Here is a 16,593-nt window from a genome sequence, read left to right on the forward strand (position 1 = left end):
AAATAGAAATTTTATTTTCATACATTGCCCACTTAAATACAATACATCACTTGTAGGGCCAGATTACATTCATTTACTAACTTAGGCCATCTATTGTCTGCTGAGAAGACAGTAATCAAAATGCCATTTTGGACTTTAACACAAATGACAGATCAATATTTGGTGATATCATTTTTAAAAGATATTAGTGAGAAAGGCTGAACCATGGATAATGGCTTTCATTTCTAAACCATCCAGACTTGGGCTTGAACACAAACCCAAGTCTGGATGGTTTACTTTAAGATATTATCATTAGAGACACCAAAGCATCCTCATGGACAAAAATTGCAGATGGAGAAATAAACCTTTTTTTAAATCTGAGTGGTAGAAAATGCTGAATTTCACGTATGATCTTCATAAGCTTATGATGCTGCTGGGTGAATGTTCCTAAATGAAAATTTCTTATGGGCATTAATATTAAGCCTACTTTAAAACTAAATAATAAATTGAAAATATAAATAGTCAGTATAATTTTTAAAGCATTGTGTTGATAGTTATAGTAGTGATCTTTTAAAAAAACATTAAAAATAGCTTTCTGGTAACCATACTATAATTTTTCTGCTTTTTTTTAATCATTTGACTTTACTAACTTAGGCCATCTATTGTCTGCTGAGAAGACAGTAATAAAAATGCCATTTGGGACTTGAACAAAATAAGTGTGCATGTGCGTACGCGTGCGTGCGCGCGCGCACACACACACACACACACACACACACACACACACACACACACACACACACACACACACCTACAACAAAAAAATCAAAAGGGAACCCACACCTTACAAATTGTTGCAAAGCTTAGAGTTTCATTGCTACAAAAAAAATCAGAAAATCACAATATTTTTGTCTTTTTCATCCCTGCAAAGAGTCCTCATCACTATTGGAAGTGGTGACATCACTTTTTGCAAATGATCTATAACTCTGCCGGAAGCATAGCTAAAGAGTCTATTCAAAAACAGTTACAAGGAAGGTGTGGGATGGAAATATATTTGAGACCATTAAGACCACAATGGTTTCCACAGCTGCTGAACTTAAATGGAGTTTACTGTCACTAATCCAGCCTCTAGAATTTCCTTGAAAGGCAATGAAGGCACAGCAGGACTGGAAAATTATGTCCATGCCAATACTTATTGATTAAAGAGTACAGTGGGCCCTCAATTATCCAATGGCTTCCTAATTTATCATTTCTCACATGTCATCTACTATTTAAAACCATTATTCTCTCATCCATTGTCATATCACTACCTGTCTCGTGTCATGTATGCAACTTCCAATTGCTTAGCAGCATTGGTCTACAAACATTCCTGGTTCATCATCATCATCATCAGCCATTTTCAATCCACTGCAGGATGAAGGCCTCTCCAGCAACTTTCCAGTTCCTTCTGTTTTGAGCACTGGCCATCCATTTACTACTCAAAAACTCATGAATTTCATCTATCCATCTCCGCCTTTGTCTTCCAGGTTTTCTTCTAGCTCCTCTTGGGTACCATTCTGTTATTTTCTTAGTCCATCTGTCATCATGTCTTCTAGCTGTGTCCTGCCCAAGACCATTTTAGTTCTTTAGTTTTGATAAGAATGTCCTTTACTTGAGTTTGCTGCCTAATCCATGTGTTTCTCTTCTTATCTAACAGTCTGATTCCCAATATAATTCGTTCCATTCTTCGCTGTGTAGTTCTTAGCTTCTCTTCCATTCTTTTGGTGAGTGCCCAAGTTTCACTTCCATCACTCATGGTGGGGAGTATACATTGATTCATTATTTTACGTTTCAGACAAACTGGGATATTGCTCTTCAGTATGTGACTATATTTCCTGAATGCTATCCATCCAAAATTTATTCTTCTCTTGACTTCCAGCCATTTATCATTATTGCGGCTAATAACTTGTCCCAGATAAGTATATGACTCCACCTTTTCAATTACTGCTCCTTCAATCATTATTTCCCTTTCCGTGGCATACTTGTTCATCATTACTTTTGTTTTAACCATATTCATCTTTAGTCCAAAATCCTTACTAACTGTGCATAACTGATTAAGATTTTCCTCTAATTCTTTGGGATCGTGGCTTATGACCACAATGTCATCTGCAAATCGTAAATGGTTTAGGTACTCTCCGTTCACATTGACTCCTTTCTGCGACCAGTCTAATCTTCTGAAAGCTTCCTCAAGGGCAGCAGTAAACAGCTTCGGAGATATTGTCTCCTTGTCGAACTCCTTTCTCGATTTTAAATTTCCTACTGTTTTTGTCTAGTCTAATAAAGGATGTAGCACTCTCATATATTTTCTTCAAAATCATAATATATGGAGTATCTATGCCTTGTCTTTCCAGTGCCCGAAACATTGCCTTATGCTGTATGGAGTCAAATGCCTTTTCATAATCCACAAATGCCAGGCATAATGGTGTTTTATATTCATTTGCTTTCTCCATTAGCTGTGATATTACGTGAAGGTGATCCATAGTTGAGAATCCTGTCCTAAAGCCAGCTTGCTCTTTCGGTTGATTCTCATCAAGTATTCTTTCTAATCTGTTAGTAATGACCCTTGTGAACAACTTGTAGATATGGGATAACAAGCTAATTGGTCTATAATTTCCAATTTCTCATTTATCTCCTTTCTTATGCAGCAAAACTATGATTGCATTATTCCACTGCTTAGGCATCACACCTTTTCTAATGCACTTTGTGAAGAGCCTTGCCAGTTTTTGTGTTATGTCTCTTCCTCCCAATTTTAACAACTCTACAGTAACTTCATCTTCCCCCGGGGCTTTCCGATTCTTCATTTTCTTCAATGCATGTTCTACCTCATCAGGAAGAATATCGGGTATGTCACATGTGTTGCTACTTTGCAATCCATCTTCCCCACTGCTGGTATCATTCCCTCGCTCCTTGTATAATTCTCTATAGTAGTCTTCTGCTATTTGAATTATGCCTTCTCTGCTGTTTTCAATCCTTTGTTTTCCCTTAATGCTTGTTCTACTTTTCTTGTGTTAAATCTTCTTATGTCCTCTCTGAGTCTCTTTCTAATGGCTTTGCATAACTCAGTATACTCAATTTTCTCCCTGTCAGTGTTTTTCTTGCTCTTCATTTGTCGTCTTTGGTTCATCATGACAAGTGTTTCTTGACTAATTTTTTTCTTCTTTGGATTTCTGTTTCCCTATAGGTTTCTTGGGCTTTATCACTTTCAGAAAGTTGTAATATTCCTCGTCGATATCTTGGTCCTGAGCAGTCTGCAGAAGCTCAAACTTGTTCTTAAGTTCCAGTACATACTGCTTTTTCTCCTCCTCTGTTATCTCAAAGACCTTTGTATTATTTACTCGAGTCAGTTTTTTCCTTTCCTACATCTATATCAAATGTACATCTTACCATTCTGTGATCACTTCCAACATTTACCTTATTCAGGACGGTAACATCATTCACAATATATCTTCTCTTCTGTTAGTGAGGATGAAGTCGATTTCATTAGTTGTTAATCCATTTGGACTCTTCCATGTCCACTTTCTGTTCACCCTTTTCTTGAAAAAAAAAGTGTTCATTACTGACATTCCTTGAGATTCTGCAAATTCCACAAGTCTTTCACCTCTTTTATTTCTTTCACCAATTCCAAAATTTCCTATAGTTCCTCTTTCTGCGCTGTTTTGCCTTTTTCCAACCTTAGCATTGAAGTCCCCCATAATAATAGTGTAGTGGGTTTTCTGCTCATCTAGAAGACTCAATTTCAGTGTACATTTCTTCAACCTCTTCATCATCATGGCTCGATGTTGGTGCATAAATCATTATAATCTTTAGCTTGTACCTCTTAGAAATCTTGAGTATTAGTCTTGACACCCTTGGTGATGTACTTTTGAATTCCAAAATGTTGTTTTTAAAATCTTTATGGACCAGAAACCCAACTCCACCTTCACTCCTTTCACTGTTTCCATTGGTGTACAGCAGATTTCCACTTGATAAACTTATAAGTGATTCATTTCTTCTTCTTGTTTCAGCCAAACCGATGATATTCCAATTCACATTTTCTAATTCCTTTTCCAGCTCTAATATCCTGTCTTCACCGATGAGTGATCGTATGTTATAACAGGCCAAGTTCAATTTCCGTGCATGGCAGCCTGGTCGTACCCAGAGATTCTTAGCACCCTCTGCTTCCACTCTGATCCTCTCGCTGCCGTAAGAGGGAGAGTGAAAGCTGCTGGGGACTGAGGGCCATTTGTATTGTTGTGCTCTCATTGCTGGAGGGTTTGGTCTTTTCCTCTTCACGCTGACCAGGCGTCTTGAAGAGAACCACTCTACACGTTCGTTGCCACCTAAGTGACATAACAGGGCTTACCATCGAGAAGGTGTGCATGAGTGGATTTTAGGGAGGCAGGCCAACCGGACTTCTCCTAAATCTTCTGTAATAGAGAGATATTGGATCCATCAGTGTTTTAGGCTGAGTGTCTGATAACACACAGGATACCTGTTCCCCTCTAAGCCCCTGGTTAGACGTTCTCAAACCAGCTGTCTGCTGATTTTGTCTCTTATTTACTTTATTTTTGCAACAAACGCAGTGCTTCTTTCTGTGAATTCAAATGAAAAAGTAGAAAGCTAAAAGTAATCTCCACTTTGAAAGTGAAATTGAAAATTATTGCTTGATTTGAGGCTGAAAATTGAGAATTTGATATCAGGTGTGAACATGGATGGAAAGGCTACAAAGATGTGGGTGGGGCCAGATTTACATAAAAGCTAAACAAGCTACAGCTTAGGGCCTCACATTACAAGGGGCCTCAATCCATCTTAAAAAAAAAAAAAAAAATCCTTTTTTAATATTGTCACAGGTTGACTGTAAGAGAGAAGGGCCTCATACATGTTATAGCTTAAGGCCACAACAAATTTAAATCTGGCCCTGAATGTGGGTTACAGAACAACAAAACCAGTCATAATTCAGATGGTGGGAACTATCCAACTGAGATGTATAAGACATTGAGGGTGAAGGGAAGAGCCGAAAATTGAACAACATAGAATATCATACTGGGACAAAAAAAAAAAAAAAAAAAAAAAGCAGTCTAGTCTATTAGTTTTTGCATTGAGAAAAACTAACAGGCTAGACTTCGGAAAGTTTATAATTGCCTATTCTGTCATCAACTACTGGAATAAATTGCATCCCTGAGGTTGAGGTTGACAATCTATTGTAATTTAAGAAGTAGTTGGACTGCTACCTCCTGGAGGTGAAAAGAGGTAAGAGTGGAAAGAATTGTATAGACAATTTTTTTTTTTAATCCTGGTATCCTACTGATTTTCTTTTCTTTCTTTTTTTTGACTTTACTAATGTTAATACATTTGGTTATGATTCAGAAAGTGCTGATATTCAAACGACAAAAAGTTTGAGCTTCGATACAATCCTAAACAAGTCTTCAATATTGATGAAATGGGGCTGTTCTGGAATATTGATGAAATGGGGCTGTTCTGGAAGATATCTACTAGAACTTTCATCATGAAGGAAGAGAAGAGCTCTTGTTATCATAAGTCATCAAAGAATCTACTGGCTTCTTCAAAGAAATGAAGACAGACAACAATCATCCAATAAATCCACAAAAGCAAGGCTTTTGTGGATTAACTGAATGATTTTTTTCTACAGCAGCAGCATGTTCAGGAGGCAACTAGAGGGAGTAATATTCTTGATCTGATTATCAGTAGTGATTCTTCATGCATTAAGAATTTGCAGATAAAGGAACCACGAGGTGGCAGTGATCACAGTGTGCTGAAGTGGGATTTACTCAAAGAGGTAACTACCATCAAGGGTAAAGGAAAGGGTTTTTGCTTTGGCAAAGGTGACTACGGTGGTCTGAGACAGTATTAAATTCTATATGGTGGGACCAACTGATGATGTTACCAACAGCAAATTCAAAATGGGAAGCATTCAAAGAATTAATCTTGGAAGCTACTAACTTCTCATACCAACTAAGAAATATTGTTCAAGATTTAGGCCTAAATGGATGTCAGATGAACTAATTAGACATGTGGCAGAGAAGAAAAATGCATGGGATACATTAACAGGTGACACGGAAGCCTATGATAGATAAAAGCTGGTCTGTAACCAAGTCACAAAGAAGGTTAGGCAGGCAAAGGCAGATTACGAGAAATCTTTGGCAAAGGATGTAAAGAAAAACAGCAAAGAGTTCTTTACTTATGTAATCTCTAGAAGGAAGGGGAGGAATAAGATTGGTCCACTTGATATTGATGGTTCAACTGTTGATGATCCTGCTCAGGTAGCTAACAAAATAAATGAATACTTTGCATCTACATTCACACATGAGGAGTTATTCAGGGAGGGTAATGCCAGAGGTGTATTAAACTCTGGCAGTAAGCTATATAATCTTGTAATAACTGAGAGTAAAGTGGAGGAGAAATTGTTGAAGATAAACATAAGAGAGGTACCTGGGGTGGATGGAATCTATCAGGTTATATTAAAGGGGGCAGCAAAGGAAGTAAGAAAACCCTTAGCCATAATTATGAGAGCTTCCTTGGACTCAGAGGAGGTACCCATGGACTGGAAATGTGCAAATGTGACCCCAATCCACAAAGGAGGATCAAAGGGAGACACAGGTAATTACAGACCTGTTAGTTTAACTTCTGTTCCAGGAAAATTAATGGAAGCACCGGTTAAAGAAGCATTGCAGGATCATCTAGACAAGACTTCAGTTATAACTCGGACACAGCATGGGTTTCTTAAGGAGAAGTCTTGTCTGACCAATTTGACTGGATACTATAATGTGGTCATAAAGGAACTGGATGCAAAGAATAATTTTGATATCATATATTTGGATCTTAGAAAGGCTTTTGATACTGTTGCACAAATTAGAGCAGGTAGCATTGGAGGCAAACTGCTGCTATGGAAAAAGGAATGGTTGAGTGGGAGAAGACAGAGAGTGGTAATCAATGGACACTGCTCTTCAGGGACTAATGTTATAAGTGGAGTCCTCCAGGGTTCAGTGTTGGATCCATTGTTGTTTTCTGTATTTATTAATGATATTCATGATGATATATCAGGCTTAATGTCCAAGTTTTCAGACGGTACGAAGGTCGGCAGGGTTGTTAATGACACTAATGACAGTATGCTGCTGCAACAGGATCTATAAAAGTTCAGCAGATGGGCTGAAAGGTGGCAACTGAAGTTTAACATTGACAAATGTAAAGTACTGCATATGGCAAGCAGTAACCCAGAGTAACATATCAACTCTGTGGTAACACAGACAGTGGTAGAGAATGGAAAGGACCTGGGCATAATTGTGCAGGCAGATATGAAGTTTTCTGAGCAGTGCAGACGGGCTGCAAGAGTAGCTCATGGCGTCTTGTCAATGATATACAGGAATTTTTCTAGCAGGGAAAAGGAGGTGATTGTCCTCTTGTATAAGGCAATGGTCAGGCCACACCTTGAGTATTGTATGCAGATCTGGAAGCCTCATTTTAAGGATGTAGAGTTGTTGGAACAAGTACAGAGAAGGGTAACAAGTTTGGTGAATGGAACAAAGTGTTGCTCTTATAAAGAAAGGCTTAAGTTTTGCAAATTACAGTGTCTGGAGACTAGGCACCTGTGAGGTGGAGTGAGGTATATAAAGCCTTGAATCGTTTGAGCATGCTGAATGCTGATGGGATTCTTCCTCTTGCTCAGAATAATTGCCTGAGAGGGCATAAATTTAAATTGAAGAAAGGCAGTTGTAGGATATGTGTGCAGAAGTTTGCCTTTAGCCAGTGGGTGATTGATTACTGGAACAAACTTCCATCTGTCGTAGAAGTTGATAGCTTAAATAGATTCAAGATAGAACTAGACAAACATTTGGAGTGAGTGGATGGATGAAATGAGAAGGGTGTGTGTGTTTTTTTTTTTTTTTTGGCTGATGCTATTTAAGCTTGCTTTCTTGAATCACGTGCCTTTGCTAATGCAGCTTGGGATGTTTGGGATTTCAAGTAAAACCAATTGTTTACCACTATGGTAAATATTTATGGAATTCAAAAAGAAAGAATGATTTACCACTGCCTTATTCTCAGTGATTCTGCCATTTTCTTAATGCCTTCTATACCAATTCACAAAGAACAACTTACCAGAAAAGGCAATGGGATCTTTAACAATGTTCCAGGTCACACAACAACCTTGAAGAGATGAACCAGCAATGGAATGATGGAAACAGAATGATGAAAGGTATCTTCTTTTCCAATATACAAAATCATTCTTGGAAATCAAACTAATGGGAAAAAGAAAAGCCCACTTTAGGGAATGTGGGAAATGCTTGGTGTCAAGGTGAAAACAACATTGCAACTGCTTGTGATGAAGTCAGTTTGCAAAGTATGAATGCTATACAAAAGATGTTATGGTCTGCATGTGTCACTGATTTCCCTGGATTCAAAGAGGAACTCACCCCCCCCCACCAAAATGCACGAAAGGAATGTTAAGCTGGGTAGCCAGTAAGTTTGGAATCAGAGGCCTACGATGTTGAATAACTGTTGGTGGTTCATACAGAAAAGCTAAGCACTGCAGACCTGGTTCAGACAGCAGCAAATCTAAGCCCTCAGAGAAATTAGCTGATGAAGAGATTGACAAAAAGAAATTAACAACTTCTACAATGATGTAATTCTGTGAGCAACGAAAGGCAATGAAGGAGTTTTTAGATGAGTATCTGAATGGAGAGAGAGAGATCTCAAAATGACCTTGGAGGCTGTCCCAAATGCAGAGGAATCTTGAATCTCTGTAGTAAACAAAGATTCATTTCTGCTGGTCTTAATTGCTACAAGGAAGCTTAAAATGAAAGGGAAAACCAGGATGCAATCAGCTCCATATTCCCCTTCAAGAAGATGGATGAACCTGCCAGGAATTTGCAGCCCTCAACTTCAGATTTAAAATTCCCAGTAAGTAGACTGAAAGTAATTCATCCTTCAAGGAGTATATTAATATGTTCAATGTAGGTAAAATAAAAATTATTATTTATATATCTGAAAAATGAGTTCAATGCCCAGGTTTAAAAAACTTTCCATTTATCATCGTAACAGGTGAGTTTATCATATCAGTCATTTCGTTATCCATCACACTTTTCAGAAACTCAATATGCATCATTAATATCCAATTAATGATGGATATTGAAGGCCCACTGCACATTAAAGTTATATCTGAAAGACTTAATTTAATTTAATAATTTTCTACAAAAAACTGAAGTAATAACAATTTTTTTTATCTACCTTGTTTAGCAATACGTGGAATAACATTTTCACTAAAATAATTATAGCTGGCTATACCACACTCTTCTCCAGATATTCCAACATGAGCTTCATATACTCTAAGAGCCCTTGGTTTTGGAACTTTTGGATGTTTAAATTGGTACCTCTGTAATTAAAAGTTTTACTGTTTTCATAATGTAGAAAAAGAATATAAGAAGATATAATTATTATCATTAAACACAGACTTCTATAGAACTTCTATAACATGGACACAAATGAACAAAATATACAACTATATTCTGTAAACTCTTGATAACAACAGCATAAATTAATTCTAAAAATGTCAATTTCAGAACAGAATGAAATTTGTCCATGTTTATTGCAGTATAATATAAGTAGATATACACAGGTAGTTATTATTAGCCATATGGTGCAAGGAAACCTGAAGCTTATGCTGCACAAGCCAAAAAAATTGAGTTACCCTGAGAGAGAGAGAGAGAGAGAGAGAGAGAGAGAGAGAGAGAGAGAGAGAGAGAGAGAGAGAGAGAATCATCAAGAAGGAAAATAATATTGATATCCAGCTCAGAATCCTGGGTGTGCCAAGCCCATACTCACCAAATGAGAGCCCCTGGGGTTGCTGACTTTACGAGTTAATTCATTCCTAGCGCGACGCTCTTAAAGGAGGAATTTATTTCCCATAGATATAATGTTAAAAACAGGGATTAAATTAGTTAACTAACTGGCTTATGTTTAAATAATGATTGATTTATCAACAGAAATGAAAACACAGCCTGTAAAATCAAGCAAATTATAATAATAAAGAAATTATTTATGACTTAAAAATGTTAAAGAATGTTTATTCTTCATCATTGTTAACTAAATGCACACTCGCTAATCACTCATTGTTGGCTCGGTACTCGTTGTTGGTTTGTTGCACAAGGAGTCGTCTTCTTCAGAAATGCTTCAAGAGGCATTTGTTTCCAAGATAATCTTCTCTTTTCTTTATACATTTCAAGACAGCATGCATAAGCATTTTTTAACAGCATGCACAAATTGCAACTAACACAATATGTGCAAGTGAGATTGTAACTAACACGATTTGTGTGGAGTAACAAGTTTACAAAGCTTAAAAAAAAAAAGGAATGAAGATTTCAGTGAAGGGGAAAGGCATTTCACATAATGTAAAAACCCACACAATTCCAGCTATCGGTATTTTCACAAATGCAATAACACAGAGTTTACTACCTGTTTATAATTGATTGCACTAACAGAAAAGACCAATAAACCAGAAAGTGCAAATTGTTTTTATTGTTTTATGGTCGTGAAATCCAGAAATGTGTTCAGAAAAATATCACAAAGGCATTCAAAATTGATTTTTATAACCGCATGAGGTCTTGGGTTAGATACATAATATAATTTCTTGCACGCACCAACCAAGCGAAAAGAACTTCAATACTATGCGAGAGAGCACATGAAAGTAAAACATAAAATGGAAACTGACACAAGGCATAGATATTTAAGAGAGAGAGAGAGATAAAATTAGCACAAACAAAGAATACAACAATAGTAGATTTTGGCTCCTGGTAGCCTTTATCAACTAACTGAGCACTGAAAAGCAGTGGTTTTTATGTGTGTGTGGTTAACTTTCAAGTATGTAAGCAAGTGAGATCGTGGAGGAGTGGGGGGTCAACCACACACATAAAACCACTGCTTTACAGTGCTCAGTTAGTTGATAAAGGCTACATACAGTAGCCAAAAGCTACTATTGTTGTGCTCTTTGTTTGTGCTAAATTTAATATATATGTTGTCTCTTGAATATCTGTGCCTTATGTCAGTTTCCATTTTATGTTTTACAGTGTATACGCTCTCGCTTAGTATTAAAGTTCTTTTCACTTGGTCAGTGCATGCAAGAAATTATATTATGTTTACAATTTCATTTTAATCTTTTTAAAAATGGATGACAGTACAAATAGTTTACATTTATATAGTTTCAAACATCATCTTGAGCTTTAATTTGCTTTATTTTTTACATTAAAGATTACTTTTTTTTTTTTTTTTTTTTTTTTGATTTGGTAGTTGTTGGCGCATCGGCTTCTGTGGCCATATTGCACCTCCCAAGGTTTTTGAAGTACTTTGATCCAAGCCCGAGGCGGGAATCGAACCCGCGACCTTTGGGTTACCGGGCAGGTACTTTACCCACTCGGCTAGCCCGGTCGGCTTAAAGATTACTATAAAACATTTAAATACCTTAAATGTTTTATTAATGCTTAAAAAAGTTAATTGAAATATAAATAAAAACACAGAAAAATTACTATATATTCTGATGTATAAGTTGACTTCTACTTTTTTTGACCTAAAAATTCATGCTTAATTATATATTTGCCGTAAGCTAACCACCTTTTTTTTAAAGCCATCTGTTACACCTTATAATGGTGCATTATAGAAAAATTTGCATTAAGAACTGCTGTCTACTTTTTAATTAAATTTCTGGTGATTTTTTAAAAGTTTTCATTGTGACATTTTTTTAACCTAGATAGTAAACTGCAAAGGTAGTAAAACTCCATCATGTAGATCATGAAATCCCTACAGGCATAGCTGATGACCTGACATCACTCTTATTGATGCTATAGGTGTACATGGGAGACTGATCATGCAACCAAGCTATTCCCTATTTAGTATTATATTCCAAATTTGTTTCTCTATAAGAAATTCTTCAGTAAAAATACATTTGTTATAAGAAATTTACAATACCAAATGTATTTTATTATTATAAAATAGACATTCAGTATTACAGTATTATTGTACATAAAATATTTAAGGTCAAAGGCCTCATTCTACGAGGTAGAATGACTAACATATAGGTTAGTGCAAAAGCATCATTTTAACATAGCCATCTACAAAAGTAGTTAAATTAATTAATTAAATTAGCATCATTTTGGTTATATCTAATTCACAATATGAGATATATTGTGAATGATGCCAATTTAATTAATTAATTTAACTACTTTGGTAGATGGCTATATTAAAATGATGCTAAGTGAGGTGTATAAGGCCTTGAATGGGTTGAGCAGGCTCAATTCTGATGGGATGCTTCCTCTTGCTCAGATTACGAACCTGAGGGGGTATAAATTCAAATTAAGAAAGGACAGATGTAGAATAGATGTGCGGAAATTTGCCTTTAGCCAGCGGGTGGTTAATTGCTGGAACAAACTTCCATCTGTCGTTGTGGAAGTTGATAGGTTAAATAAATTTAAGGAGGAACTGGACAGGCATTTGGAGGGAATGGTGTGATTTTTTTTTTTGGCTGATGCTGCATAAGCTCCTACACTTGCTTTCTTGCATCATGTGCCACTACTACTACTACCACTACTACCACCTCTGTAGTCACCTTTACGAAAGCAAAAGCCCTTACCTTTAGCCTTGATGGTAGTTAAAAAAAAAAAAAAAAAAAATCTTTATTTCAGGCAGTGATTGATTACATGATTGTCTGATGCAATAATACCCACAACAGTGACAATGCTAGGGGTTACCACAAGGACTTCCAAAATGACAGAATTTCACAACAAAAAAATGTGAAGTTGAATAATCAGTGAAATGTGTCACATACACTGATTCACAATAAATAATTACATCTTTAAATAATTCCCACATCAATACATTGTGATGACTGTCACCCAGTGGTTCCTTTATCTGCAGGTTCTTCATGCATGAAGAATCACTACTGATAATCAGATCAAGAGTATTACTCCCTCTGGTTGCCTCTCAAACATGTTGCTGTAGAAAACAGTCATCCAATAAATCCACAAAAGTCTTGCTAGTGTGCAAGTGGCCAATCCACAAGTTCCAGTCAATATATGGAAAGTTAAAATCTCCCATTATAAGCCATTCTGATTTACTGGCCCACTCTATTTCTCTGCACAATTACTCATATACTCATCAGATTCATTAGGCCTATAACACATACCTACTCTCATTTTTCCTTTCGCAGTGCTTATTTCACGCCAAACAGACTCAACACTGCATTGTCCACCAGCATCAATTGGATGCACTTCCTTAGATCAGCGATTTCCAAACTGGGAGGCGCGAACTAGCAAAAGGAGGTGCAAAAAGTTTAACAGAAATGTAATTTTCATAACATAACATATATAAATAAAAAAATATATACATGAGTTTAATAAACAAAAGCAAACCTTTAAAAAAAAATAGTTTCTGTTCCATAAAATGCATTGCTAGCGTCGTACCACGTTTCTTACAGAATTGCGAAATGTAAAAAACCACACACAATAGGAGAAACTCTAGTTTTGCCGAAGAACTAGAAATTGCATAATTATGGATGTTTTACTTCAAGGGAGGCACCAGGAAAATTTTACAGGTCAAAGGAGGCGTGGGCTCAGAAAGTTTGGGAAACGCTGCCTTAGATTTTATGTGTTTCTTAACTAACAGTGTAACCCCTCCTCCCTTCCTATACACATTGTACTCCCCAAATTCCAGCTCTGCACTGCCTATATCTGTGTGACACCATGTCTCTGATATCCCAACAATATCTACCTTTGATGTCTTGACTAGCACTTCAAGCTCATCAAATTTATTAACTATACTCCTAGCATTGGTGCACATGAAAGTATACATGCACCTGTTCCTGCTCCTAGCCACTCTAACACAGCCCATGTATTTACTCGTTCCACTATGACTCCCAGCAGTCCTGGAAATCTCCATCACTTTGCTGCCCATTCTAATAGAAGCCCATTCTTTAGTTTCTCATTAGCATGGAAACAAGTCAAGGTTTTTCATCAATCAAATTTCATTAACTTTTTCCTCCTACAAAGTTTGAGAGCGTTTTTTGGGATGAAACATTTGAAGATTCATCTTTTTTGTTCTTGTCTTGTTATATCTTCTGATATAAAGTCCTTTTAATATTTTTAAAAGAATAAGAGAAGTTTACCTCAGTATGATACGCAGAACACTTCTTTATGATACTTTCTAGAAATTAAAACGAAAACACTTAAAAAATCGAAAAACTTACATTACATTAAGAAATAATTAACAATAACTAAAAATCAAATGAACACAATTAAAAATTAAATAAAAATTTAATTTAACGAAAAAAATTGCAAAACGATTTTCCTTCCTGAAGCTGACGATGCTTTTTGACCATATGTCGTGATCACAGGAATGAAAATTACCGAATAGGGGTGAGCGTGGAATTTAAATAGGGATTATTTGTCTTCACGCATGAGCGTAAAGGACTACGAGTAGAAGATTAGAAATGGCCGGCGAACATTAACAGAATTCTTGTGTAATTTAATTTCGATAGTTTCTGTAATTAAGTCGTATAATTACATTGGACACTTAATTATTTTGGTCTCGTTAAAAAAAAAAAAAAGTGTTTTTCATTAATGGCATGAAAGGCTAATTCTGGCACCACTGAATGAAAAGCACGAACTGAGGCCGTGTTCGGAGGAAACCGCTTAGAACCCTAATAAGATGAGTCGCAATCACTGCAAGAAATGTTGTATACTGCGTCATTTATTTGTATTGCGAACGACGAAAGGGCTGAGCAATTGTTCAGTATAGTGTGTAATTTCCGTATTAGCTTGGCTACAATTTTAAATCAGTATCTTTAAAAAATCTGTTAAGTTGTTTGTGCCAGTGTTAAATAAATAAAGTATTTTTTGATATTACCATTGTTGGTTGGTGTATTTTTTTGTATTCTATCCTTAGCTTGTATCCTAATTCTGTCTATTGTAGCAAGTGGGTAAGCCCTGTTTAAGAATCTGCTGGTTAATATTTGTATTTCTGAGTCCAAAACAGATTCCGAAGTTGAATATTTATAAGCATTGAGAAATTGATTAAAGATAATCGATCTTTTGTAGGTGAATGGGTGATAGCTGTTATAACACAGAAGCATACTGGTGTTTGTAGGTTTTCGATAGATGTTAAATTGGATTTTATACGCATCCCAAGTAAGTGTGAAATTTAGAAAATTTAATGACTTAGTATCTGTATTCTCCCTCTCCAATATAAATTTGACTCTAAAATGAATATTATTAAACGAATGTAAAATGTCTTGGATAGTGCTACTATCGGTAATGACCAGAACGTCGTCTAAATACCTCCCTTAGTATGTGATACGGGGTAAAAAAGGCGCCAAATGTATACGTTCAATCATTGAGAGATAGATCTCCGATATTAGGCCACTCAGGCTTAATCCCAGGCCATTAGGCCACACAGGCTTAATCAGGCAAATCAAAAATTTGTTTATATACTTTGTTACGAAAGGCGATATAGTTGGCTTCAACTAAAAGTTTAATTAAATGAAAAATTTCCTTAATAAGTAGTTTCATATAATTAATCAGTATCGAGTTATTATTTAACATATCTCAAAGAATATCTAATGTGTATTCAGCGTTTACATTCGTATATAACAAATGTAAATGCTGATTCGTATATATAACGAGGTAACATCTAGTAAGAATAAATTATCATTACCGCCAAGTCTACAGTCCTTAAGGTTATTAAATAGTGTATCGTAATTTTTAATCCTAGATTGTATCGTCTGTCTAAAGGGTTTTATAATGCTATATACATGTGTAGCCAAGGATAAAAATGCCGAGTTTCTGTAGGAAACAACAGGCCAAATAGGAAATCCAGTCTTATGTTATTTTACCTGACCGAAAAGTGCAGGAATATTGTATGTTCTGGCCTTTACTTCCTTTAACTGAGCCATAGTAATGTAGTCGTTTTTTCGATACGTGGTTAACGTTTTATTGTATTGATTGACCAAATTGGTAAATAGTGCCGGATCTACTTCAAGATAATTGGAGATGTCTGATACAACTGAGTCTAACTTATTAATATAATCGGGTTTATTGAGTATTACCACTGTATATCCTTTATCAGCTCTCTGAATAATAATGTCTTTATTTTCCCGAAGTTCATGTAAAGCTTAACTGTCGTGTGTATTCAATTTAGGAAGTCGCATTTCTTTTATGTTATTCACCACCTGGTTAACTTGTTGAATAAATAAATCTTTTTGCGAAATATTACGAAGACCAAATTCAACATCAATTACGCACTATAATTTAATCCTTTGGATAAATCTGGTCCTGCAATAGTGTATACGAGGAAAGATTTGTAACCTGTTGATATGTCGGTTCATTGAATGTTGGGCGAGGGGGTGTTCATGAACTAGCTGAAGTATTCTGTGGTAGACCGTTGTGCGTGTGGGGGAGGTTATCACACAACTCGCATGTGTTTGGTCACAAGTTCGCGACAATGTGTTAGACCTCGTATGAATGTGTCTTGACCATCCTGATAATGTATTCAATTTTTTAACATGTCTGTTTTTTATTTCTGAGGCCTGTGCTTCACGTCGCA

At 36.1% G+C, this 16,593-nt stretch overlaps 1 protein-coding gene across 1 annotated transcript in view; it reads right to left on the reverse strand.

Annotated features, from left to right (window-relative positions):
• Positions 1-16,593, reverse strand: part of AGBE (1,4-alpha-glucan-branching enzyme) — a 122,111-nt gene that overhangs the window by 75,869 nt on the left and 29,649 nt on the right. The window contains exon 5 of the mRNA XM_090388907.1: positions 9,238-9,382. Coding sequence (XP_090245033.1) covers positions 9,238-9,382 — 145 coding nt within the window. The remainder of the gene's footprint in view (positions 1-9,237; positions 9,383-16,593) is intronic.

Source organism: Mastigoproctus giganteus, chromosome 14 (genome assembly GCF_048544385.1).
Source record: "Mastigoproctus giganteus isolate SK-2022 chromosome 14, ASM4854438v1, whole genome shotgun sequence".
In the NCBI taxonomy this organism is placed as follows: domain Eukaryota; kingdom Metazoa; phylum Arthropoda; class Arachnida; order Uropygi; family Thelyphonidae; genus Mastigoproctus; species Mastigoproctus giganteus.